The 26,729-nt window shown below is 33.8% G+C and overlaps 1 protein-coding gene across 1 annotated transcript; it reads left to right on the plus strand.

Moving 5' to 3' along the window:
- Positions 2,295-2,975, plus strand: LOC18609166 (non-specific lipid-transfer protein 2). The gene has a single exon (XM_018115114.1). It carries the CDS (start codon positions 2,388-2,390, stop codon positions 2,673-2,675), a length of 288 nt encoding a protein of 95 aa, XP_017970603.1. The 5' UTR covers positions 2,295-2,387; the 3' UTR covers positions 2,676-2,975.

Below are 26,729 nucleotides of genomic sequence, written 5' to 3' on the forward strand. Positions count from 1 at the left end.
AGGCAATATTTCTCCAGCAGCCATTCCCATAATTAAAAGTTGAGCTTCTTATTTGACCACAATTTTGGATCCCATTGGAAATAAAGTTTATGAGAAAAAAAAAAGAAAAGTAAAACAGTTTTGCAAACTAATTATATTTACCATTTAAATTTAGGGGCAATTAAAAAAATTAAAGATAAGATGTTTTCAAAAATATCTTTCTTTATAATTTTGACTATTTTTAACTAAATTGAACAAAATTACCTTTAATGATGCTATACGTCATTACATGATATTACATGCCATGTTGAAAAAATATTATTGTTACACATCATGATTAAAAATGGTCGTTACAAGTTATGTTGAACAAAGAAAAAATTGTTGTTATACATCATATACAAAAACATGTTACATACCATGATTAAAAAAATATTATTGTTACACGTCATGTACAAAAATATATAACACGTCATGATTAAGAAGGTTGTTACATGTCATGTTGAAAAAAAAAATTATTGTTGTTACACGCTATGTACAAAAACATGTTACACGTTATGTTTAAAAAAATTTTGTTACACTTTAATGCATAAAATGTTGTTGTTACTTACAAACCAAAACTTCAAATCCTTTCAACTCTCTTCATTTCTTCTTTTTTTTTTTTTGACAATATGACACCGATTAAAGTGTTTCTAGCATATTTTCATAAAGCAAAACATAAATTTTCTTATCTAAAACATCTATTTCAACCAAAAATTGAAAAAATTTCCTTTGAAACCCTAAGTTTATAAATTTCAAATTTTAAAGTTTATTGACATCTACGTCCCAAATTGATCCAATTAAAAGTTATTTTAAACATAATCATTTTTGCCATTTTAGTTTCATCCAGAATACTTAAAAATCAAAATTTTCAAATAGCCACCCACTCTAAGTACATCAAAACCATCGTTTGGTATCTTGAAATCATGGGAAGAGAGAAATTGGGAGCATCGTAGACTAATGTCGAAGAGAGAAACGATAAAATTATAGAGAGTTGGATTTTGAGAGAAAGAAATCAGAAGCACATATGGATAGAAATTGAGATGTATGGTTTAATTTATTTAAAGTAGTTTCAAAGGTATTTTTATCAAATCATGATTAAATATGACTAAAAACAGTTCAATTTATTTTGAAGGTTATTTTAAAAATACCCTTATTAAGGATGATTATTCCTTACAGTTTCTTCTTTAAATTTAAATTTATGTTTGCATTCTTAAAATTAAATTATTCTGAATATGCCATTTTATACGTATATAGGTGAGTTTATCGACCATTATATGAGGCTAAAAGCGAATGATGTGCTTACAAGGGACATGAAATAGCAAATATTGCAGAAAAGCAAATAGAGCTGCGCATCACATCACATCACCGAAAGGTATACTGCGACAAAAGAAATTCCTCAAATTCTTTACCTATGATTATCAAGCATAAGATGATTAGTCTTAATGATTATTTATTTTATAACTTATTTGCACGTTTTAATATTTTACTTTGGCCCCATTTTAGCATGCTGATAACAATTCTGAATTATGTTGTCTTTTGAATAAATATTCACATCATTAGTTCATGACTTTTCTTGTAATGTTTTGTTTTTGTTTTTATTTTTTTTTTTCAAAATTTTCGCACCAAATGAGTTCTATGCATTTGAACAACACGCTATTTTGTAGGTAGAAACAGCTTGAAAATTTTGATCCCAGCTATGAAAATTTAACCTTCAAAAAGGTGGTGACAAGCCTCCATTATCAATTAAAATCTAAAAATTGAAGAACTTGAATCATGAATTTACAATTTCCCATCATTTAAGAAACAAGTTCCTACTCAAAAGGATACAAATTAAGTTATATTCGATGCCTAAACTGCTCACACACAAGGTTGTGATGATGCCTCTCCGATCCAAGTTGAGAAAGAATACATACTAGTAGAGAAACAAAGAAAAGAAAATTATGCTTTAGTCGATTAGTGAATGTAATGAAAAACTAGGTCCCTAGCCTACTACCAGGAGCAATTGATTGATCATCACAGCAAAAGATGAAAGAAATAAGGCGGTTTAACGTACTGCCAGCCCCACACAAACTCTACAATTTCATTATAATTAATATACCAGCCGCATCCAGCTTTGTTGTGGCAAAACCCTCATGAAATATAGACAAAGCCTCCAACCTCCAACAAATCATGATAGATTCTTAAAAAGTGAAAGCTTCATGATTCAATTGAAATAAAATACTGAACAATTCCCATCCACCTTTCGCCACTCTCCCACTATAAATTGTGCAGAGAACATTGCCCAATTGCAGCGCATCTTATTAACTTATATTCCGTCTTTTCCCTCTTGCTCTCTATATCTTTGTTCAATACATTTTGTATTGCGAAGGATGAAAATGTCATATGCCAATGTTGCAGCCGTCTGTGTTGTGCTTGTTCTGCTTCTTGGGAAAGCACAAGTGTCGATGGGTGTAACTTGCAATGCGTTGCAGCTGAGCCCATGTGCAAGTGCCATCACATCCTCCACCCCTCCGTCACCCCTTTGTTGCAGTAAATTAAAGGAGCAGAGGCCTTGCCTCTGCAACTATGTCAAGGATCCTAATCTTCAAAAGCTTGTCAACTCTCCCAACGCCCGGAAGGTTGCTAGCATTTGTGGCTCCCCATTTCCCAATTGCTGAATTTCTATACGACTTGAAATGGTATCAAGAGTGTCAGTTTGTGCGTAGAGAGTAGAGTAATTGGGTTGCAGTCTTTTCAGTGCTATAGTAATTGCATGCTTGTATAATTAAAATAATTAATATTGGTTTGAGTCAGTCTTGTGGAGTGGGTTTACTCTCTTTTATATTGTTCTATGAGTTCAGCTTTCACATCAGAATAGTGAACTAATATTTTTCATGTTCTTTCAGTGAGTTCAGTTGTCTCATCCTATTTGAAGCAAGATGTGTATTAAAGTTTTCTATTTAGAGTATTATCTTCTATATTGATGGTAAAATTTTTAATTTAGCACATGAAAAATAAATAATTGTAACGTGTTTATTAATAAATATATTAATTTATGACCAAAGACCTTTGCTTTAGGCTCCAAATTTTCATAGACCTATAGTTTTATAATTATATAATTAATTATATTAAAAATATATAAAAATTGACATAATTAATAAAATATCTACATATCCTCTCATGCCTAACAAATATCTATTTTCTCTCATTTCCAAAGCCCGATTAATTCTCAACTATTTATCTTATTTCTCACTAAAAATAAGTAAAAAGTCAAGATAATTAATCAAATGATACGTTCTCTCACTTCCCTAATTATATGCCTAATAAATCTAGATTTTTTATCACTTCCTAATTCCCACAACGCTAATAATTCTCAATTATATCTCATAAACTATTTCTTCTATTTTCAATCAACTAATGATAATATGTATTTAATAATCTTCAACACTTTTTTTTTGTATATATAAAATCAATTTTTTCCAATTTATAATATCCACTTATGATTTCTTCTTTCCTCATTTGCTCTTGCTTCATTAACTTCAATAAAAAAGTCACATTTTCTTAATTTCAATATATAAAACAAAATCTCATTTGAAGCCTTTGAGGTTATTGAGCTGTCCGTGTTTATGTATCTTCTTAATCGTAGTTTAGTGAATATGTGATAATTCTAAAATGCACTTATAGAATTATAAAATTTCATTACTGATGTATAAGATGATATTTTATAATTTTCCGTTTTCTCTTACGTTGGAAACGAAACCTTTAGCAGTGAAGGTTATATTAGCTCTTTGGCAAAGCGAATTTTACTTGAAATGATGAAATAAGTGACAAAGTCACTCCACAAATTCAGTGGTGCCTGAAAAGGTGTATGAGACATGAAAATATACTACGCACCTTTTTTTTTTTAGGAAAATGAGATTTATGCTCTTATAATACGTGGAACACAAAGTCCTAATACATCATGACGTAATACTTCTGAAACAATACTAGGAGAATTACTGCAAATAGTAAATTTTTCTAAACTAGAAAAGCCAATATTAGCCATGAAATCTGCAACTCGATTGCCTTCTCTATAAACATGTTGTGGAAGTGCCTCCTATTGACACAGAAAAAGATGTTGAATTGATTGGAGGAGATCAAAATTTGAGCAAGGATGAGATACCAGATTCTTGAGGGCATGAACCACCATTTTATTATCGATTTAAAGATCAATTTTCCTATACCCCAAATCCCATGCCAATAACAAGCCTTTGTAGACGCCCCATAACTCCGCTCTATAAGCAGTACACTTGCCTACCTTGAGTGAAAACCCGCCGTTCCACATATCATGACTGTCTCGTAATGTACCACCACCTGCTGACTTACCAACAGAAGCTCCAAACGCCCCATCTACATTTAACGCAATCCAATTTGGTTCAGAAAGTTGGCACCTTTTAAGCCGCTCTTCACTTAAGGAATGAGTTGATATAATATTCGGCACCTTAGTAGCACAAGCCTGATGTATTTAAGCCGCCCAGCTATTAATAAGTGACATTCGATTCTCAATTATCATCAGCTTATTCTCAAATAGAAAAAGATTTCACCATTTCTAGCTAAAGCAGAAAGTAACACCAAAAACCGTACTCTTAGGAATGCCATTAATTAATAACTTACTTCTACTCAAGTTCAAAGACAACCACTCAGGTAAGGAAGAATTAAAAAACGCACCTTGTAAGCTTTGTGTGAAAATTCTGCACCAAAGAGCAGTGATTACTAGACAATCCCTCAACATATGGGATGCTGACTCGATGTCCGGATGACATTGAGGACAACTTGGGTCATCCATGAAACATCTTCGCTAAAGGGGATTCGAATCATGCTAAGGTAATCATACGCTGTAAAATATTATCAAAATTTTAATCCCCTAAGCCATGGATCACTTTAATTGAAATTGATTTATAAAAACCACAAGAGAAAGATTTTGACATACTTGAAAAATGATGTTTGCTTTTTTTGGTGGAGTCCTCATTGGCTTTTCATTTTTGACTTTTGTACACCAGCTAAGACTTACCAAACCATAGCAGCACAATTGTCCTACCTTTAATGGTGATCCACACAATGATTTCCTAAAATCTCTTCACTAAGAATGTGTGAATCCTAAGCCAAATTTTGTGCTAGCAAACTCTTGATTTTGAGCTCCCTTGTGTTTCTTTCTTTTTGGCTGTGATCCTATCTCAACATATGAGAAAATAAAACAGAACTTTTCTGTACATTCAAGAGGCAGCCAAAGTATTCTTTTATAGAGTAAAATGACCTACTTCATATCCAACAAGGATTAGAAAATGCCTTGGGCTGATCGGGCCTTCGTTTTATACTCCATCAAATCATATTTAATTTAGCCCAATATTTAATTGGATTAAACCTCTATAAAATCAATTAGTTCATATCCAATTGAACTCAAATTAATTTCGACAATTCACCTTATGCGTGTGACCCATTAGGTACCTAACATATTGGCAATAAATATAAATTAATTCAATTAAGAATTTATAAATATATTTATAGATCATGAGCAGTATCTAGCAATACATCATAACGATCCAAATGTCAGGAGAGTCAATATGGTTTTGACTAACATTTTAGTGTATGGTATCAAGTGCAATTTGATCCTTTCATCATATATCCTAGATAGATGGAAAGCATGGCTCGGTGTCTACTTTTTAACTTATCCATATTAGTCTTGCAGCTTTCATATTGACCTATCAAGATTACCTTGGCCAAGGAGTTTTAGTCAATATAAGTCAACAGCAAATGAGATGTGTTCCCCTCAAATCACTTGGGGTGATGAATCCTCTCTAGACTACTCATTCATCTTTGCAAGCTTCATGCCACATCTAAAAGCACCCTGTTTAGGCATCTAGTCACCTTCAAACTCGTAAAGGTGAAATCAAAACATGACAATTCTCATACAAGATGACTAGGTATCTGTCGCGACCCAAATTTCGAGCCATGATCGGCGCATGGGGCCAATGGACGTAGTCCACTAAGTCCAAGCAAGCCTATTAATTTGACGTGTTCATCATTCCATCATAAACTGTTAAGTCACATTTCATAACTTAGGGTCAAGATAATATTAAACATTTGCCACCTCATACTAGCATACCAAACAAGTGTATATACATTATCTACAACATGTATCTTAATAATTTACATTAAGTTTGTCTATACACAACGAAAGAATACTCGACTTCCAGTGAAGGGACTCAAACGAATGTACAGCTACTAAATGCCGAGACACCTACCAAAAGATGGATATAAGTCTACAAAGACACCTCATCCTAGTTACCGGCTGCCTCGTGATCTGAAAACATGAAGTTGAAAACGGTGAGTATAAACCTAGTGAGTGAACAAGAAAGGGAACAAGCATACCATAAGGAATGTTTAACGAAATCATGATGCATTCTTTTTCAAAACAATGCAATTTGTTTTTGATCTTATTAAAACCCCTCATGTAAACCCCACATGAGTAAATCATTTAATGAAAAGAGTCTATGCTCAACAAAGGTTTTAGAGAGTAAAAACTTTAATAGCATTCATGCGAATCAAGTCAAATAAACAATGGGTCCTCGCTACGCTGCAGCGAGAATGCCTTTCCACTGCAGCGACACTTGACTTTAATTATCATCTAGCCGAGGGTTTCTTAACTGGTCGAGGGTTTCTCACCAAACCTCCTCATTTTAAACTTAATTCATTTATTCCTTAATGTTAGAAGTCCATGCTCAACTATGGTACCAAAGAAATAGAAAATAGGGTAGAAGCCGAGCCAAATGAGGAGAAAAATAGAATGTTTTTCGCTTAGCAAGATTCAATCTCGTTGCAGCGAAATTCTAGGTTTCAAAACAGAAAGTTTCTCGCTGTAGCGAAAAGCTACAGTAACATTCTTGCTGTAGCGAGATTCTCGGCCAGCACCACCCCTCCAAACCCGAGAGTTTCTCGTTGCAGCGAGAATCAGAACATCAAGAAAAAAGTTTCCTTTTCCCCTTAAATGAAAGCCATCCTACTAAAATAACAAAAGCGACATGTAACACATACAAACTCCCAAATTTCAACAATTCAAATGCTCACATTTTTGCATTACAACCACATACCATATATGTATATGTATATATATATATATATATATATATATATATATATATATCAATCGTCATGTACACCCTCCCTCATCATCATCTCATATGCAACGGCTTATGGGTACTCCCACTAGCACATAGCCAGGTTAACAATGGCTTATGTGCACTCCCACTCGCACATAGCCGAGTCCACATTAACATACAAAAAAGCACCCAATGCATATCATGCATACTATCATATTTTGATAACACATAGCCCATTGTATAGCACATTTTCACAATATAAAATCACTTCACCAAAGGCTTTTTCCCAAGGTACATTTTCAAAGACAAGTTGGATAAAATCATTCACATTCCCCAAAACAAGTTTGAAATGCAAGTCCACTCACCGATTTATTATTGAGCCTTTAGTTGACTCTAATTCCCTTAATGATCCAATTGGGGTAATGGGGCTTCGTTAGAACCTATAATCACATTAGCATCAGCATTATGTTAATTCACACACTATAAACCCTAAAAGCTATCTCTTAACTAGCTTTCAATTGCCATTTTAAATGGCTATCTATGTTCACTACCTAATCACATTAGAGTCAATACACAATCTCAACAATAAACTCACAAATCAATCACTAAACATTATCAACACTTAAAACTCAATTCTAATTTACTACTCACCTTGATAGCTTTGTAACTTTGAAATTCTTTCCAATAATTCCCAAGCTTATTATAGGGCTTTCTTTCTCTTTCTCTCTCTAAACACTTAGCTAGTGAGAGAAAGTATGGAAGTAGGATTTTTCAAGGGTTTTAAAGTGAGAGAGTGAAAGAATACAAGGATTCTAGTCAAAAGGGCTTAAAGGTATGAAAACTAGAGCTAGAGAGAGAAAATTATGCAAGCTCCATATCAAGCTTCCATGGAGGTTGGAAGCAACGTGAGATGGAAGAAGAAGAAGAAGACAAGCTGCTGGAAATTCAAGAAGCTATTGGAAGGAGAAGATATTTATAGCCCAAGCTTATCCATTGCCTTGAAATTACCAAATTACCCCTCCACAAATTAGCTTATTCTCCTATAATCTTTTATGCACTCTTTTTCTTCTTTTGACACTGGGACAAGGTCCATAATGGTCTAGACATGCTCGGGTTCATAAAAACGTAAAATTCTAACTCGAGGTGAAAAATAACCATTTTACCCCTACCGTGAAAATTATTGTCGTTTCTAGTTTTCTTCGTGTTTTCATCATTTCACATCATTTATGCAACCTTATGCCTTTTTAGACCTTAAAATATCATAAAACTTTCTTCTGGGAGCTTATTAGAGAAAATGACGAAACTACCCCTGGCCTATGTTATTGTGTCTATGCCTATTTACAAGCCTATAGAGGTTGAGGTTTCATAGTATCACAAGTCTAAAGGTTACTTACATTACTAATGCATGAGAGTATTTCCATAAACACTTGAGTGAAATATCAAATGGAACTCTCACAACAGGTCACTTTCAGTGAACTTGTTCCTTAACAAGCACCCACATACGATCCCCAAGTATCTCGCATACTTCAACCTATGAGATCAATTGCTTAGTTCTAAAGTGAGGAGACTTAGCATGTACCAACCTTTGAGCATTGTCAATGTCCTTCTTCTTGACCATACAATGAACGGAAACGTATTTAAGAATAAGACTTTAATGCATAAGAATCTCATAATTATAACCTTTATAATTTCTTTGCAAAGTCATTATGTTCTAAGGACTTTATCTACATAAGTGTCACGACCCAAATTTTCGGGCCATGACCGGTGCAAGGGCCCAATAAACGTAGTCTATTAAGCCCAAGCAAGCCTATCGATTTATCCTACTCATCATTCCATCAAATATCGTTAAGTCACAAATTATAACTTTAAATCAAAATAGTAATAGACATTGCCTACTCGTATTGGCATTTCTCATTTATTATATACATACATTGTCTACAACATGTATTCCAATAATATACATTAGGTTCGCCTATACATCTCAAAAAGAAGACTTGACTTCCAGCGGAGGGACTCGGATGAATGTACAGCTACTGAATGCCGAGACACCTACTAAAAGATGGACACAGGTCTACAAGGATACCTCGTCCTAGTTACCGGCTGCCTTGTGATCTAAAAACATGAATTTGAAAGGGTGAGTATAAGCCTAGTGAGTGAACAAGGAAGGGAAAAAGCATACCATAAGCAATCTTTAATGAAATCATGATGCATTCTTTTTCAAAACAATGCAATTTATTTCTATTCTTATTGAAAACCCCTCATCAAGCCCTTAAATCATTAATCATTTGAAAATCAAGGACCCATATATAACAAACCATTTGAAGAATGAAAACTTCAATATTACACAAGCCAGTCAAATACGACAACGAATCTTCACTGCAGCGGAAAGGCATTCTCGCTGCAACGTAGCTGCAGCGAGAATGAATTATCGTTGCAGCAACGTTGGAATTTAGTTATTAACCGCACGAGGGTTTCTCAACTGGCCGAGGGTTTCTCACTAAACCTCCTTATTTTAAACTTAACTCTTTTAATCCTTAATGTTGGAAGTCCATGCTCCCATATGGTAGTAAAAAAGTGAAATATAGGGCAGCAATTGAACAAGATAAGAGATCAAAACAGAAAGTTTTTCGCTGCAGCAAAATTGTAACCCAGAAAACAGAAAGTTTCTCGCTCCAGCGAGAAGCTACAGTGTCATTCTCGCTACAGCGAAAATGCATCCTCGCTGCAGCAAGTTTTCGGCTAATGTACCCCTCCAAATCCGAGAGTTTCTTGCTACAGCGAGAATCATTCTCACCCTGCCAAAAACTTTCTTCCAAAGGAAAAACCACCCTGCCAAAAGGTCCAAACCAACATGAAAACACATAACAATTTCTCAAGGTTTAACATGTCAAGTTTCACATGCATTACAACCATAACCCATTATCCATCAATTTCTTATAACACACATATTTACATATATATATATATATATATACCCATCATCATCATCACACCATCCCATCATCATCATCACCAGCTCACGCGCACTCCCTACTCGCACATGGCTGGGTCATCACCGGGTTATGCGCACTCCCTACTCGCACATAACCGGGTCATCCTCGGCTTATGCGCACTCCCTACTCGCACATAGCTGAGTCAATATAATTACACAACATTATACTCAAGCATATATGTATATCAACATAATGCAGCCACATAGAAATCCATAATAATCACATTTCATAACATAAACCTTTTCTCAAAAGCTTGTTCCCAAGGCATTCATTTTCATGAAAAATTGTATAAAATCATTCAAACACTTTGTTAAATCCATCATATTCCCAAAATCAGTTTTGAAGGTAGTCCACTCACCAATTGATTGTAGAACTTTTAATGGATTCAAATTCCCGTAATGATCCAATTGTAATGATGGTGCTTCCTTAAAAACCTAGGATCACATTAACATAAACAATAGATTAATTTACACACTATGAACTCTAAAAGCTATCTCTTAGCTAGTTTTCAATTGCCACTTTAAATGGCTATCTATGTTCACTATCTTAATCACTAAAAAGTAATGAACATACTAATCAATAAAACAGCTCATAAATCCCAATTACTAACCATTTTCTACAGCTAAAAATTGAGCTTAGTTAACCACTTACCCTAGGGCTCCTTTGTAGTCAAATTCCCTTCAAATTGCTTCCAAATAAATGGTGTAATTCTCTCTTTCTCTCTCTAGAACGTCCAACTAGTGAGAAAAAGTGTGAAAACCAGATTTTTGGAGGGTTTTAAAGTGAGAGGATGAAAGAATTCAAATGTTCTAGTCAAAAGGGTTCAAAGGTGTGAAAACTAGAGCTAGAGAGAGAAAATCACTCAAGCTTCAAATCAAACTTCCATGAAGTTTTGAAGAAATGTGAGAGAGGAGAAGAAGAAGAAGAAGACCAGCTGCTAGAAATTCAAAAAGGTGCTAGAAATTTCCAGATATTTATAGGCCAACTTATCCATTCCCATAAAATTACGAAAATGCCCTTCCACCAATTAACTTATTCTCCTCCAATCTTTTATGCAATCTTTTTGCTCTTTTAACACTGGGACAATATCCATAATGGTCTAAACATGCTCAGGTTCATAAAAACATAAAATTTTAACAAGAGGTGAAAAATGACCATTTTACCCTTGTTATGAAAATTGTTGAAACTTCTAGTTTTCTTCGTGTTTTCATCAGCACACATCATTTTATGTAGTCTTATACCCATTTAAGCCTTAAAATATCATAAAACTTTCTTTTGGAAGCTTATTAGAGAAAATGACGAAACTACCTCTAGCCCATATTATTACATCTATACTTAGTCACAAGCCTATAAAAGTTAGGGTATCACAATAAGTCTCTCATAACTCTTTATAAATAAATTCATGGATAAAGAAATATCTCATATATTATATAAAATATTCAAAATGTATTTAACATTATATAAACTCATGGACTAATTAATGTAATGTTTTACAAGAATGAAATCAATTAGCTTGTGGGGCTTACACTAACAATCTCCCTCTAGCACAAAAGCCAATCACCCATGTATCTAATACTAAAGCTCTTTAAGTGGCAATCTTGTTTTTGTTAGGACAAAACTTTAATGAGATGGTCAACTAAATTGTTCTCCGTGGGTATTCTCTCTATATTATTATCACCTCTCCTAATGATCTCCCTAATCAAGTGATAACGCCTCAATACATATTTAGACTGTTAATGAGACCTTGGTTCCTTTGCTTGTATAATGGCTCCATTGTTGTCACAGTACAATGTTAGAAGATCAACAATGATAGGAACCACACCAAGTTCAGTTATGAACTTCTTGATCCAAACTCCCTCTTTTGCTACCTCAAACGTGGAGGTGTATTCAGCCTCAATTATAGAACCTATAGTCATTGCTTGCTTGGAAAATTTCCAACTGATAGCTTGCCATTGTAGGTAAATATAAACCTACGTTACGATTTGCTGCATCCTTATCAGATTGGAACGCAGCATCTCTATATCCTTTAACTTGGAGTTCAGCCCCTCCATAGACTAAGAAAACATCCTTAGTTCTTCGTAAGTACTTAAGGATATTTTTCACAGCAATCTAATGACTCATTTGGATTCAATTGGTATTTGCTCATGAAACTTAGAGCATACGCCAGATTTGGTCTAGTACATAACATAGCATACATGATGGACCCAATTGCTTCAGCATATGGTATTTTGTCCATTCTCATCCTCTCTTCTTGAGTCTGTAGACACATATCTTTTGAGAGATGCAGGCCATGAGACATAAGTAAATGTCCCTTTTTTGGACTCAATCATGCTAAACCTCTTTAGCACCTTGTCTATGTAAGTGGATTGAGATAATCCTAGTAGCCTCTTTGATCTATCTCCATAGATTTTGATTCCTAGAATATAGGTTGCTTTTCTCAAATCCTTCATAAAAAATTGTTTGGATAGCTAGATCTTGACAGTCTGCAGCATTGATATATCATGTCCTATTAGTAGTATGTCATCAACATAAAGTACTAAGAATACAACTGTTTGTCCATTTACCTTCTTGTAAACACATGGATCATCAGGATTCTTGACAAAATCATATTGTTTAATAGTTTCATCAAATCTGATGTTCTAGCTCCTAGATGCTTGCTTTAGCTTGTAAGTGCACTTTTGGAGTTTGCATACTCTATGTTGATTCTCTTTAGATGTAAAACCTTCATGTTGTGTCATACGCACTTCTTCTTGCAAATTCCCATTAAGGAATGTTGTTTTTACATCCATTTGCTATATCTCATAGTCATGGTATGTAACAATAGCAAGCAAAATCCGAATGAATTTAATCATGGCTGCAGGTGAAAAGGTTTCCTCATAATCTTCAGCTTGGTTGTAACCTTTAGCAACCAACCTAGCCTTGTACATTTGTACATTACTATCCATGTCAGTCTTTCTCTTATGGGTTTTACCCTTTTAAGTGCGTCAACCAAAGTCCATACTTGGTTGGCATGCATGGCATCCATCTATAAGATATTGCTTCATCATAAGTAGTAGGCTCTTTGTTAATTGGCAGAGCATCTTTATCCAGCATAAATCTATATCTCTTTAAAAGTTGTCTTTGTCTTATAGATCAATGAAGCACTTGTGTTTCTTGAGCACTAGTTTGAGCATCCAATGCTTCAACCATCAGCTCAGGTTCCATAGAGATGTTAGTTTGTGGTTCTTAAACCTCTTTAAGAATTATTTTACTCCCATTAGTCCTTTCAAGTAAAAACTATTTTTCCAGGAAGGTGCATGTTACGAGATAAACACCTTTTACTCGGTGGGATTGTAACAATGGTATCCTATTTAGATACCCTACAAACTTGCATTTGTCTGATCTAGCTCCAAGCTTATCAGACGATGCACGCTTCACACAAGCCGTACATCCCTAAATCCTTGTATAAGACAAGTTTGGGCTTTTTCCATACCAAATCTCATATGGTTTCTTATCAACTAATTTGGTTGGAACCTTGTTAGGAAGGTAAACAACAGTTTTTATGGTATATCCTTAAAAGGATATCAGAAAGACTGCCCTACTCATTATGGAACAAACCATGTCCAACAGGGTCAATTTATCCTCATAGACACTCCATTATGTTGTGGAGTTACAGGTAGAGTTTATTGTGATAAAATCCCATGTTCCGTCAAATAATCCAAAAACTCCTAGCTAAGATATTCTCTTCCTCGATCTAGTCTAAGAGTGAAAATACTCTTCCTAGTTTGTTTTTCAACTTAACCTTAAACTTTTTGAACTTTTCAAAAGTTTCATACTTGTACTTTATTTGGTACACAAAACCAAATCTAGAATGGTCATCTATAAACACAATGAAATATGAATAACCTCATCTAGCTGGTGTGTTCAAGGGTCCACATATATCCAAATGTATTAGCCTTAGAAGCACACTTACTTTTTCATCCTTTCTAGTAAGGGAGTTTTAGTCATCCTACCCAGGAGACAACATTCACAAGTTCCATATGATTCATAATCAAATGGATCTAAATAACCTTGTTAATATAACTTGGCTATCCTTGTCCCATTGATATGACCAAGTCTATAATGTTGATGTAGGTTTGACTTGGATTATCTTTTCTAGCTTTCTTGACATCAGTATTGAGCTTTGGGCTATCAAGATCCATAACATAAAGTCCTCCATGACATGTTTCGAATCCATAAACGATATCGTTTAGAATAACAATACAACAATTGCCCTTCATACTAAATTCGAAATCATCATTCTTAGCTAGGTATGAAACTGAAATGATGTTTCTAATTAATGCTGGTACACAGTAGCACTCATTTAGCTTTAACACTAAGCTTGATGGTAAAATAAGATCACAAGTCCCAACAAAAACTACTGCAATTTTTGCACTATTATCCATTCTTCGGACTACTTTATTTTTACCAAGCCTTTTATTTTACCTTAAAGCCCTTATGTTAGTACATAAATGCGATTCACATCTTGAATCTATTATTCAACATTTAAGATTGGTAGTAGAAAGGTTAAGCTAAATCATGTTTAAAGTTATCTATTTACTTATCAAGATTGCACCCTTCCATTTATTGAGAACTTTTTGAAAGTGATATACCAGTCCAAACATTTTAGGCTAATGTCATCAAGTATGCCAAGCAAAGTAGCGATTATTATTATACCCATTTTAACAACCTATGAATATAGAAAAAGTATTTGTATTAGTCTTTCATGTTATTAACCAATTTAAGACAAGGTATTAAATCTTACATTGATTCTCCCACTAATATTTCGTAATAATAGCCCTCACTATTATATGAAAATCTCTACTAGGCATTTCTAGTGGGTTAAGACCTTTTTCGACTTATTGCAACCTTGAGTGACTTAACAAATCACAATAAGCTTAATTAGGTAGATATCATAGCTTATCAATAGCATCCCCATGCAACTTCCATATTAGCTAGGTGACAACTCCTTGTCTAAATGCATCATATCCATTTCACCTCGCCTTGCCTCTAAGACCATATGGTCAAGTGTGACACATCCAAACCACACAATTTTAGTTGAGTAAGACCCACCAATAACATAAACGTGCTTGTGTAAAAGTTAGATATTGAGTGACTCAACAAGTCTTTAATTAAAAGGGTAGCCTAGTTATCTTCTTATATGGTGGAAGGCTATTTAATCATGTGAAGCATGTGACTCAATATTTTAATGAGGGATTTTGTTGTTGCTTTTATCTTGTGATTTAGGTCTCATCAAATTTGGCATGCATAGCATTTATACTATCGCATAAAATAAATCTATCACATGTTAACTACATAGGATGATTATGGACTTTATCTAATCTAGCTTCCTTGAGCCATCAAAGGAAACTAGTTCGATCAAATCCTAGAGGATTACATACAAATGTCACAATATCTTGTAGTCTTGTAATCTTCATGTCCCCTTGGTGCCTTTGTCCTTCATTTTGGGAATTGAAAAATTTTCTTCCTTATTTAATCTAGTTAATTCTAATTACATATATGTAAAGAAACCTTAAGTTACATTTGAGTGGAGTAAGATGAGAAGAGAATTTTACAACTCCAGAATAAAAAAAAGAAAAGGCGGGGCACACATTCCCTATTTATAAAATAAATACCAAATGCATTCAACCATAACCATCCATAAGATATTATAATGGTCTATGTCCATAACCATCCTCATACATTCATAATCATTTAACAAACATATAAAACTTATGTTAATTCAAATTGAAGATCTTATATGTTGTTTGGCAATAATATCTCATTTAAGATATTAATCCAAATAATTTGATGTCTTAATCTCATAATAAGTCTTGTGCTAATTTAGAAGTCCTAGTCTTACTAGGAATTTAATTAAGCATAGACTTATTAATCCTAAACATTTTAGGACTATGAATTTAAATTTGACCTTTATTCTCAATAAGATTCTTAATCATATTAGAAATTAATAGTCACAAGGAATTCTAATCCAATTAGGCTTCTTAATTTTATTAGAAAATTTAATTCTTGTTGTCCTCAATTTTTACAATCCTAGTCTAACTAGAATTAGATCTTTAGGGCCAAGAATCCTATTTCTTTGCCAATTTGATTTAGTAATCTGATTTGGGACAATCCTAAATTATTTAGGATATATTCCACAACAATTAGGAGTCTAAATCCAGGTCATAACCAAATTAATACAACTCCTAATTATATAGAGAAGAAATTGCATAAGTTAGTTCAATTTTATTGAGTCTACATCACCTATGCTGTCCTAAATTCTTTGAAGCTCCATCTTCCATCGTTTACTGCGATTTTGGAACCAATTTAGAGACATCCCTTGCCCCAAACATCATGCCAAAAAGATATCAAAACCCAAGAAAATTTGGAACACAAATAGCCATGATTTTGCAAGAGTCCTTATCACTCAGGAATAAAATTTTAGCAAACTATTTGTACAGAATGATCATCATATCACCACCCAAACGAGGTGATTAAATGTTGTAAATTTTTAGATGTTGAGATCCTCTTGACCTTCTACCCTCAAAAAATCACGCACAAACTCTGTCATGACCTGGAACTCCCATCGAACCCGTGACAACTGCCACGACATCCCGATAGGCACTCATTACCCCGAATGCCGATCGAAACCCCGCAAGGCTTAGCATCAACTTTCGCATCTCCCCATGTGAGCGACAGTTATTAAATCTCACATTTCAAAAAAAATCATAAGTCATTTCCAAATCAAAACAATAAAATATTACTTTCTGGCTCACAGGGGCATTTTCGTCATTTTTTTTCGAAAATACCGAAACTCGCCAAAAACATGGTGTAAAAGCTAAATATATTCATGCATACTTTAAATCAAATAACTAAAGAATAAAATTACTTTTACAGTGACACGTGGGCCCCCAACTGACTAAGAAGATGTAAGGCTACGAACCCTTACTTTCTAGGATGTAACTCTGAGATTAATTCTCGTCTTAATCAACTATCAACAAACTGTCCTGAGCCTGAAAAATGGATAGAAAGAGGGGTGAGATTATGATTACATAATCCCAGTGAGTAAACAATTACCATCAAAAGCATCTAAAGTCGAGTAGATGGAGACAATATAAAAAAAAACGTTATATTTCAATAATGTTCATAACGCAAAATTCGTTTCAATCTATACCAAACAATTTCTTTCGTCACAATTTTTTCGGCTTATGAATTTCTTAAACTTGGCCCCTACCAGAATCATTCTCACGGGTACCTTCGTCAAGGTATCCCACTGAGACCGCCAAGGCTGTTAAATGTCCCATACCCATAAACATGTTTTCGCATCTGACACATAGTCGTTCCTTGGCGTTGGCTGAGTCTCACTCTTATGTGGTGGCCCGAACGTGAGGTGCACTCAAATCTTACCTCAGGAGATACTTCATCCAACATCTCCCCCCGGAGGTAAATATATAATTGAGTTATCGTGCCCCTCTCATAGGCAGTCCACGGAAACCCCTATCACTGCAGTGACCATTTAATATACCACCAAACCCATAAAAATTCCAGTAGCCTAATATGGCGAATAAGATGTAATCCAGTCTACCGAGACCAATCCAAAACTATTCATATATTTCATGCCAACCCTAAAAATTTAGCCATCATGTTACCATAGTGTCATAAGCCACAATTTCAATAACATATAAAATCATAAATTTCAACACAGTCTCCATATACTCAATTTTTTCAAAACAATATTTGATTTCAAAACCAATATAAATCTCATTTTTATTAAAAAACATTTTAATTAGAAAACATAATATTTTATAATTTAAGCTCACCATTCAATAAAAGCATCAAACAAGTATAATAACTTTAGATATTTAAGACGATAAGTTGTCCACTCACAGTATTAGGAGTAGAAATACTCTTATTTTCAGTCTGCGGGTATAGTCCTTTACCCGTATCTAATGGCTCACCACCTAGCCATAATCCATGACACATATTCCAACTAAATTGTGTCTAACAGTCATAAGCTATTTCAGGCTTGATATATATGCATGATATGAAATGAAAAATGCACGGGTAGCCATCTAGACCCGGTATTGGCCTAAGTCGATTTTTCATCCGATAAATTGGCCAATGCGTCCAATTTCACTCCAACTTGCTCCATTTCTTTTTCAATCCCTCAACTCACCAAACACAACTAATTAACACACAATTAGGCAAAATTTATCTTCACTTTTCTTCTTGGAACTTTCAGCCAACAATGGTACACTAACTCCATGATTTTTCCTACTTAATTTTCTCTCCATAATTCATTAATTCCTACACCAAAAACTATTATTTCTTAATCAAATCACCTAGAATAACATCCCATTCTTCCTCATTATTCACTTAAAGAATTCAGCTATTGATGGGTTCCAAACCTTTGATGGTTTTCTTCATTTGTTTTCATGCTACACATCATTAATCACCTAAAAACACTAACATACCAAAAAATCAAACCAATCCAAGATCATTCTCTCTCCATACCCATTTTGACCAGCCATGAATTCATCATGAAAACATGTAATTTAACCATGGAAATTAAGGGAAATTGCATGGGTAAGGTAAATCACTAGCAAAATCGAAGAAATTTTATCTTTGCTTGATCAAATCCTTGAATTCCAACACTTTCTCTTTGATTTTTCCTACCTAGGGTTTGTTCTTCCTTGGTTTCTCTTCTCTTCTGGTTTGGCTGATCACTATGGGAGAAATGGGCTGATTTTTTGCCTTTTTATAAAGAAATAATAAAATAATAAAAACATGACACATGGCATTTCCTTATTGGTTCAAATTTTAAATATTTGACTTTTAATTCTTTAATTCTCCACCACACATTTCTCATGTTTATCCATTTCCATGATAAATAAAATCTCTTGGTCTTGACAAGTGTCGAGGGTGAAAATTTACCGATTTGCCCTCGGGGTGGCAAAATTACCATTTCGCCCCTAAACTCTAAATTATACCGAAATTAAAATTTTTCACTTCTAAACTTCAAATCAGACTTCAATATTCAAATCATACTCCAATAAGTCAAATGGGGCCAAAAAATCTTTTCTAAAAATTCTCATTTTGTCCCCAAGTGGCAAATGACCATTTTGCTCCTAAATAGTAAAAATTTCGGTTTGAATCCAAATTGATCCTCGAACTCTGAATTACCATTTTGAGTCATCCCTGAACTGTGAAACTCTTAATTTCACCTTAAAATTTTTATTTGAACTAGTTCGAGGCTTAATCGACTTAATTGTACCATTAGGAGCAATATCGTCTTTTAACAATTCCTCGAACTTCCTAAATATGCAAACATTCTATTGAGCATGTAAATGACGTTGTAATTATTTTATAGAATAGGGTTTGACAAACTCCTTCTCTAAGTGCCTCAAAAAATTTTCCAAAACAGTTCACGTTAAGTTGCCATATATTTTTTCAGATTTGAATTTTCTTAAAACAAATCTATCAAATCTTTAAGGACTTATTAAATCTAGATTTTAAATCCATAAATCAAGACATCAAAGGCCTTTTGAAATATAAATCAGATTTGAAAAATGCCTTCAGAATTGTTCTAAAAATAATTTCAAACTTTGCATCAAATCGACATATAAACAAAAACAATTGTTGTAATCTTCAACACCTAAACATAAAAATAGATTAAATCGATTAAAAGAGGCTCTGATACCATCAAAGGAGATTCGAATCATGCTAAGCCGATCATATGGAGCTAAACATTATTAAAATTTTAATCTTCTAAGTCATGGATCACTTTAATTGAAACTAATATAGAAAAACCACAAGAGAAAGATTTCAACATACTTGAAAAATGATGTCTGCTTTCTTTGGTGGAGTTTTCCTTGACCTTTTGTTTTTTACTTTTGTACACCAACTAGAACTTCACAAATGATAACAACATAATTGTCCTGATTCTAATGGTGATCCACACTGTGATTTGTTGAAATTTTTTCACTAAAACTGTGTCAATCCTAAGCCAAATTTTGTTCTAGCAAACTCTTAATTTTGAGCTCCCTTGTGTTTCTCTCTTTTTGGCTATGATCCTATCTCAACACATGAGAAAATAAAATAGAACTCTTTTGTACGTTCAAGAGGCGGCTAAAGGATTCTTTTATAGAGTGAATTGACCTACTTCATATCCAACAAAAATTAGAAAATGTCTTAGGCTGATTGGGCCTTTGTTTAAAACTCCATCAAATCATATTTGATTTGGCCCAAAACTTAATTGGATAAAGCCTTTATAAAAATATTTTATCACATCCAATTGAACTCAAATTAGTTTCGACAATTCACTTTATGTTTGTGACCCATTAGGTACCCAACATGTTGACAATAAATATAAATTAATTCAATTAAGAATTTAGAAATATATTTATAAATCATGAGCAACATCTAGCAATACATCATGACCACCAAAATGTCAGGAGAGTCAATATGGTTGAACTAACATTTCAGTGTAATTCAATCCTTTCATCATATATCCTAGATAGATAGAAAGCCTAGCTCGATGTCTACTTTCTAACTTATTCGTATTAGTCTTGTAGCTTTCATATTAACCTATCAAGATTGCTTTGGCCAAGGAGTTTTAGTCAATAAAAACTAGAAGCAAATGAGATATGTCCCCTTCAAATGACTTGGGGTGATGAATCCTCTCTAGACTACTCATTCATCTTCACATGCTTCATGCCACACCTAAAAGCACCTTATTTAGCCATCTAGTCACCTCCAGACCTATAGAGCTGAAATCAAAGCATGACAATTCACATACAAGATGGCCTGGTATCACAAGTCTAAGGATTACTTACACTATTGACACATGAGAGTATTTTTAGAGACACTTGAGTGAAATACCAAATTGAACTCTCATAGCGGGTCATGCTCAATGAACTTATTCCTTAACAAGCACCCACATACTATCCTCAAGTATCTCACATACTTCAAGATATGAGATCAATTGCTTAGTTCCAAAGTAAGGAGGCTTAGCATGTAGCAGCCTTTAAGCATTGTTAGTGTCCTTATTCTTGACAATACAATGACCAGGAACATATTTAGGAACAAGACTTTAAAGAATAAAAATCTCATAATTATAACCTTTATAATTTCTTTGCAAAGTCATTATGTTTCAAGGACTTTATCTATATAAGTCTCTCATAACTCTTTATAAATAAACTCATGGATAAAGAAATACCTCATGCATTATATAAAATATCCATAATGTATTTAACATGAACTATGACTAATTAATGTAGTGTTTTACAAGCACGAAACTAATTGGCTTGTAGGGCTTACACTAACATTCGCAACCTTTCTTTATTCTTCAGTAATTTGTCATGAAAGCATTGATAAAGAAAGGTGAAAATTCTCTCCAGACCGCACTAGTTCCACACTAGATTTCATAGACTACTATTATGACTAAAATTAACATCCAAAATACCTCCTAATGCTACATATGCCAATGCCACCATGAAGACACCTGAAAAAGAAGACATCCAAAAAGGTATAGTTGGCTTTAAGCTAGATGAAAGAAGGAGTGTATCTATCAAAGCATTAAACTCTTCCACTAGTAACCTGCCTACAACTCGACTTAGGTTCTATTCTTCATTAGAAAAAATGAACTCACAAATGCTGCTCGAATCATCAATTTTCGATCCCATGGTCCTTGCAGCAGCTGCTAAGGGATAATCACACAACCAGTTACCTAACTAAAATCTCGTAGCAACATCATTACCAACTACCCACCTCACATTGGTTTTAAATGCATCCCATAGCTTACTAATTGAACTCCGAAAAGTCGAGGTCCCTACCATATAGATGTTATTTGGTATCAAATTTATACCAATGTTATATTTACTCCTAACCACTTTTATGCACAAAGATGTTGGTGTTGAGATTAAGGTCCAGCAGGCTTTAAATAGGAAAGCATTATTTGTTTTTCTCATGCATCAAATTCCCAATCCTCCCTCCTCTTTAGGTCAACATGTGTTCTTCCACTTCATAGCATGGATTTTCCAAGCATTAGAATCCCCACCCTAAAGGAAATTACAACAAAGCATCTTAATTTTTTTACAAGTTCTCTCCGACATGGCAACTGTTTGCATTGCGTAGTAATGAATAAATGATAATACTGATTTTACCAATGTCAATATGTCTGCAAAAGAAAAAGCTGAGGCTTTCCAAGAAGATTGTCTACTACAAATTTTTTCCTCAAAATACTTGAATAAGGAATATTCCTTGCGACCATGCAATAATGGAACTCCAAGATATTTACCTAAATTAGTTGAATGAGAAAAGCCTGAGCATTCACTAATCGCATGAATTACATCCATTCCAACATTTTTGGAACAATACAATGAGGTCTTCTCCACATTAACCTTTCCATTGAAACATTTGCAAAAATTATTCAACATAGCTTTGATTACTTTCATCTACAAAATTAAAGCTTCTGCAAACCAAATAAGATCATCGATAAAAAATAAACGAGTTAAATTAAGCCCACCTCTACTAAAGCAAATCAATTTCCAAAGCCCTTGTGTTACTGCCTCATTGATGTCATGAGAAAGGTGCTCCATGCATAAGACAAATAGATAAGGAGACAATGGATATCCTTGTCTCACTTCTCTAAGAGGAAAGAAGTTGTAAGAAAGTGATCCATTCCATATGACTTGTGAATAGTAACTATTCCAGCTTCTAACAATGATGTCAATGAGGCATTTCGGAATATTGGCATCTATTAGAATGTCATATATGAACTCCCATCTTAACCTGTTGTAGGCTTTTTCTAAATCAACTTTGATTATTATCCACCCAATCTTTCTCTGCTTCTTTCTGAATGAGTGCATAACTTCCTGCATTACAGTGATATTGTCCAAATTTTGCCTACAAGGAATAAAACTACCTTAAGTATTGACAACAAGGTGACTCATGATGGATGTAAGTCGACTTGTAATAACCTTCATTAGGATCTTAAAAACAACAAATAGAAGACTGATTAGCCAAAATTGTGAAATCACCTTAGGGCATGGTACTTTAGGAATTAAAGTTATAACTAATTTACACAGATCATTACCAACATCAACACCGTTGATTACTTCCTTAACATATGACACCAAATCTTTATCAACAACATGCCACTATGATTGAAAAAAGGTATCTGGAAAACCATCACTCTTAGGTGCTTTATGAGGCTTCATCTCAAAGAGAGTATCTTGTACCTCAACTTCCTCTGAAGGTCGCACAAGATTGTCCCTTTTATTTTCCTCTAGAAAAGGAAAAGTGCCCTAAATTAGAAATGGAGGAATTATGACATCTTTCTTTGAATATAGTTTATTGAAAAATTCAACTACATGGGACCTTAATGTATCTTGATCATCACACCAATTGACATTAGATAATTTGACTCAAAGTATCTTAGATTTACAGCTCTTCCTCGAAGAACAAATATGGAAATATCTTGTCTTTCAATCCCTTGCTTTAAGCCATTCAAATTTAGCTTTTTGCATCCAAAAAATCTATTTTTGTCTCTAAATAGTCTCATACTCAAGACGTAAATTAAACTCCAACTCTCTTAAAAAAATTAGAATGCTTGCTTTTTAAGGCTTTTTCCACACCATTGAGTCGAGCTAGGATTCTTTTCTTTTAAAAGAATATATTCCCCAAAATTACAAAATTACACTCCTTTTCTTTAGAAGCAAAATTCAATAAAACTCCTTGAATACCATTCCCTGCATCCCATTATTCTTTAACAAAGTTATTAAAATTCTCATGTGTCAGCCAAGCTGCTAGAAAAGGAAAATTAGTTCTATTATGTCTCACTCTCCCATTCGACATCCTACTTAAAATCGGCCTATGATCTGAACAAATTTGAGGTAAGTGCTAAATGGTAGCATCACGAAACTTCAATTTCCAATCTATATTACTAATCGCCCTATTGATCCTCTTTGAAACCATACCTCGTCTCTAGGTAAATATTGGCTCTTTAAAGCCAAGGTCTAAAAAACCTACAATATTAATAAATTTTAGAAAGTGTAGGCATGGGCGGCTACCTCTTTTTAAACCCCTTGCTTTTTCATGAAAGAACAAGAAAACATTCCAATCATTTACTAGCAGCTAAGGACCAGTAATTGTAGAAGACAAACATAACAAATCGTCCCATAATCTTTTTCTAATATTTAGCATTGGGTGACCATATATAGTTGAAAAATACCAAGTAGAATTTAGCTCTAACTCTACAAACATGTGGATGAATTACGAATGATTTCTAAGCACAGAAATTTTCACTTCACTCATCCACTAGACCCATACACCATTAGAAAAGCTTTCAACTTCCATCCGATGTGATCTCTCGAAACCTAGCATGTCAATAACTTTATCAGCTGAATTACCACTAATACATGGTTCAAGTAATACAAAAATCTTGCAAGTGTATTGTTTCACCATATCCTTCAACATATGAATAAATCTTTTATCATTGGCTCCTTGATAATTCCAAACAACAATTTGATCCAGTAAAAATAAGATTAAGGAAAATTAGGAAAGAAAAAGCTTACAAGAAAGCCTTCAAATTATCCTCCTCCACCAAAGGAATGGTCAATCCTTGCTCATTATTTCTTTCATTTGATGCTTTGGCCAAAGAATTATTATTTTGTGAACCACCGTCACCCAATAAACTAGAAAATGAATTCCACTGTTCTTTCTATGTCGAATTCATTCCTCACATTTTTTCTTTAAACTGGCTCGGTTAACTTTGATCGAACTCTTCTTATCTGGCGACTTGCCTTCCTTTCCATGAAAAAGAACCCCACCCATTTTTTTTACCGTATAGTTGGAGGACTTATTCTTCAAAAAAGTAATAGGCTCCACATTGGTACTGGTAACCCACATCGTCAAATGCTTGGATTGATCTAACAAGACTTTTTGAAAAGTTACCACATCTTGCATCTCATGCACCGAATTCTCCATAAGTGAATCTTCACCATCTCTTGATTCCAACCTGTCATCTTTGTCTCTATAATCCTCTTTTATTGAGCCCAAAGCTTTATCATTCAAAATTGTATCTTTCACATGACTTTCACCCTATTACTGCCAATGTTTATAACACCTGTCGACATTTTATCCTGCATTGCAGTTTTAAGAGTCACTATAGGGTTCTTCTTAAGTAGTGAATTTTGTTATAATCGAGCTTAAAAAAGAAAAGGCATCACCAGAACCAAAAACTTCAAAAACATAGCAAAGTATATAGTTGTAACTTAATTTTCATTAAGCATTAATAGAAGCTTATATACACATAATACATGCATTACACTTGTAATGACATGCAAAAACAAGTGTTAGACATAAACTTATATAACAACATGCAATCATACACATACAACAAGAGATGACAGTAAGCATAATTATAAAACACTAGTACAACAAAGCAAAATGCATTCAAATACATTGACTTGTTGACTTCATGCAAACATTAGTAATTAACGCTTCTCCTTAATGTTTGCGTCCTAGACATTTAACTTGCTTTTGAGATATTCAAATCTCAGCTTTGACGATATCTTGGTCATTATATCAGCAAGTTACTGATTTGAAGTGCAGTGTTGAACTGATACTTCGCCATTCTTTTCTACATCTCTAATAGCTTGATACTTAACATCTATATGTTTTGTTTTACCATGGAAAATTGGATTCTTGGTCAATACAATGGCTAACTTTTTGTCCACCAAAAGAACAGTAGGCTTACTTTGAATAAGATCCAGATTAGTTAGGATTTTTCTTAGCCATATGGCTTGATTGGAAGCTTCAGCTGTTGAAATGTATTTTGCTTTAGTAGAGGATTAAGCAACAAGAGATTGCTTGTGAGAGCTCTAAGAGAAAAACTGCTAGGAACGGCATGGTTAGAACATTAACGCAACAGAACAACAAAAATTGAAATAAAATAAAAACCATGCCTCCTATCTTTGGATCACCTTGGTTGTTTAATGCAAAGTTAAGCACCACATAAAATTAGAAAAAGTTTTACCTTTCCAAATGATATCGTAATCAAATGGATTCCTTTTTGGTGACAAAATGTGAACACCTTTTGTGTGAAAGAATCCCAGCCACTCAATCGCTTAGCCTTCAATGATGCACACACAATTGTAATGGATCCTTCTCAATGAGAGAGCTTTATGCCATGGCTAGCAAGTGGACAATGATTTGTCCTCTTTTCTTCTTTGATTTCTAGCAAATAATCAAAGCATAAGTTTTCAAAAAAACTATAAAAAATAAACTTCTCAAGAGTGGCAGTACTCAAGAGAAAAAAACTATTTTTTTCCTTCCTAAAAAAAAGTGGCTATAATGTGATATTTATATCTAGGTTTAACTTATTAAAATTTGCAAAATAAATCCTTAATATTATAACAATTATAATATTTAACCAATACCTAATTAAACTCTTTTAATTAGGTCCTTAGTAGTTAAAACCTAGAATTTGATTTAAGTCTAACTTAAATCATCACACTCTCAATGTAATTCAAATTGCAACCTTTGTGTGTGACCCATTAGGTTCCTAACATGTTGGCAATAG

Source organism: Theobroma cacao, chromosome 2 (assembly GCF_000208745.1).
Source record: "Theobroma cacao cultivar B97-61/B2 chromosome 2, Criollo_cocoa_genome_V2, whole genome shotgun sequence".
Classification (NCBI taxonomy): Eukaryota; Viridiplantae; Streptophyta; class Magnoliopsida; order Malvales; family Malvaceae; genus Theobroma; species Theobroma cacao.

Bases quoted from the DNA above. Each gene is read 5' to 3' on its own strand.
- LOC18609166 (XM_018115114.1), top strand. From the start codon at position 2,388: ATGAAAATGTCATATGCCAATGTTGCAGCCGTCTGTGTTGTGCTTGTT.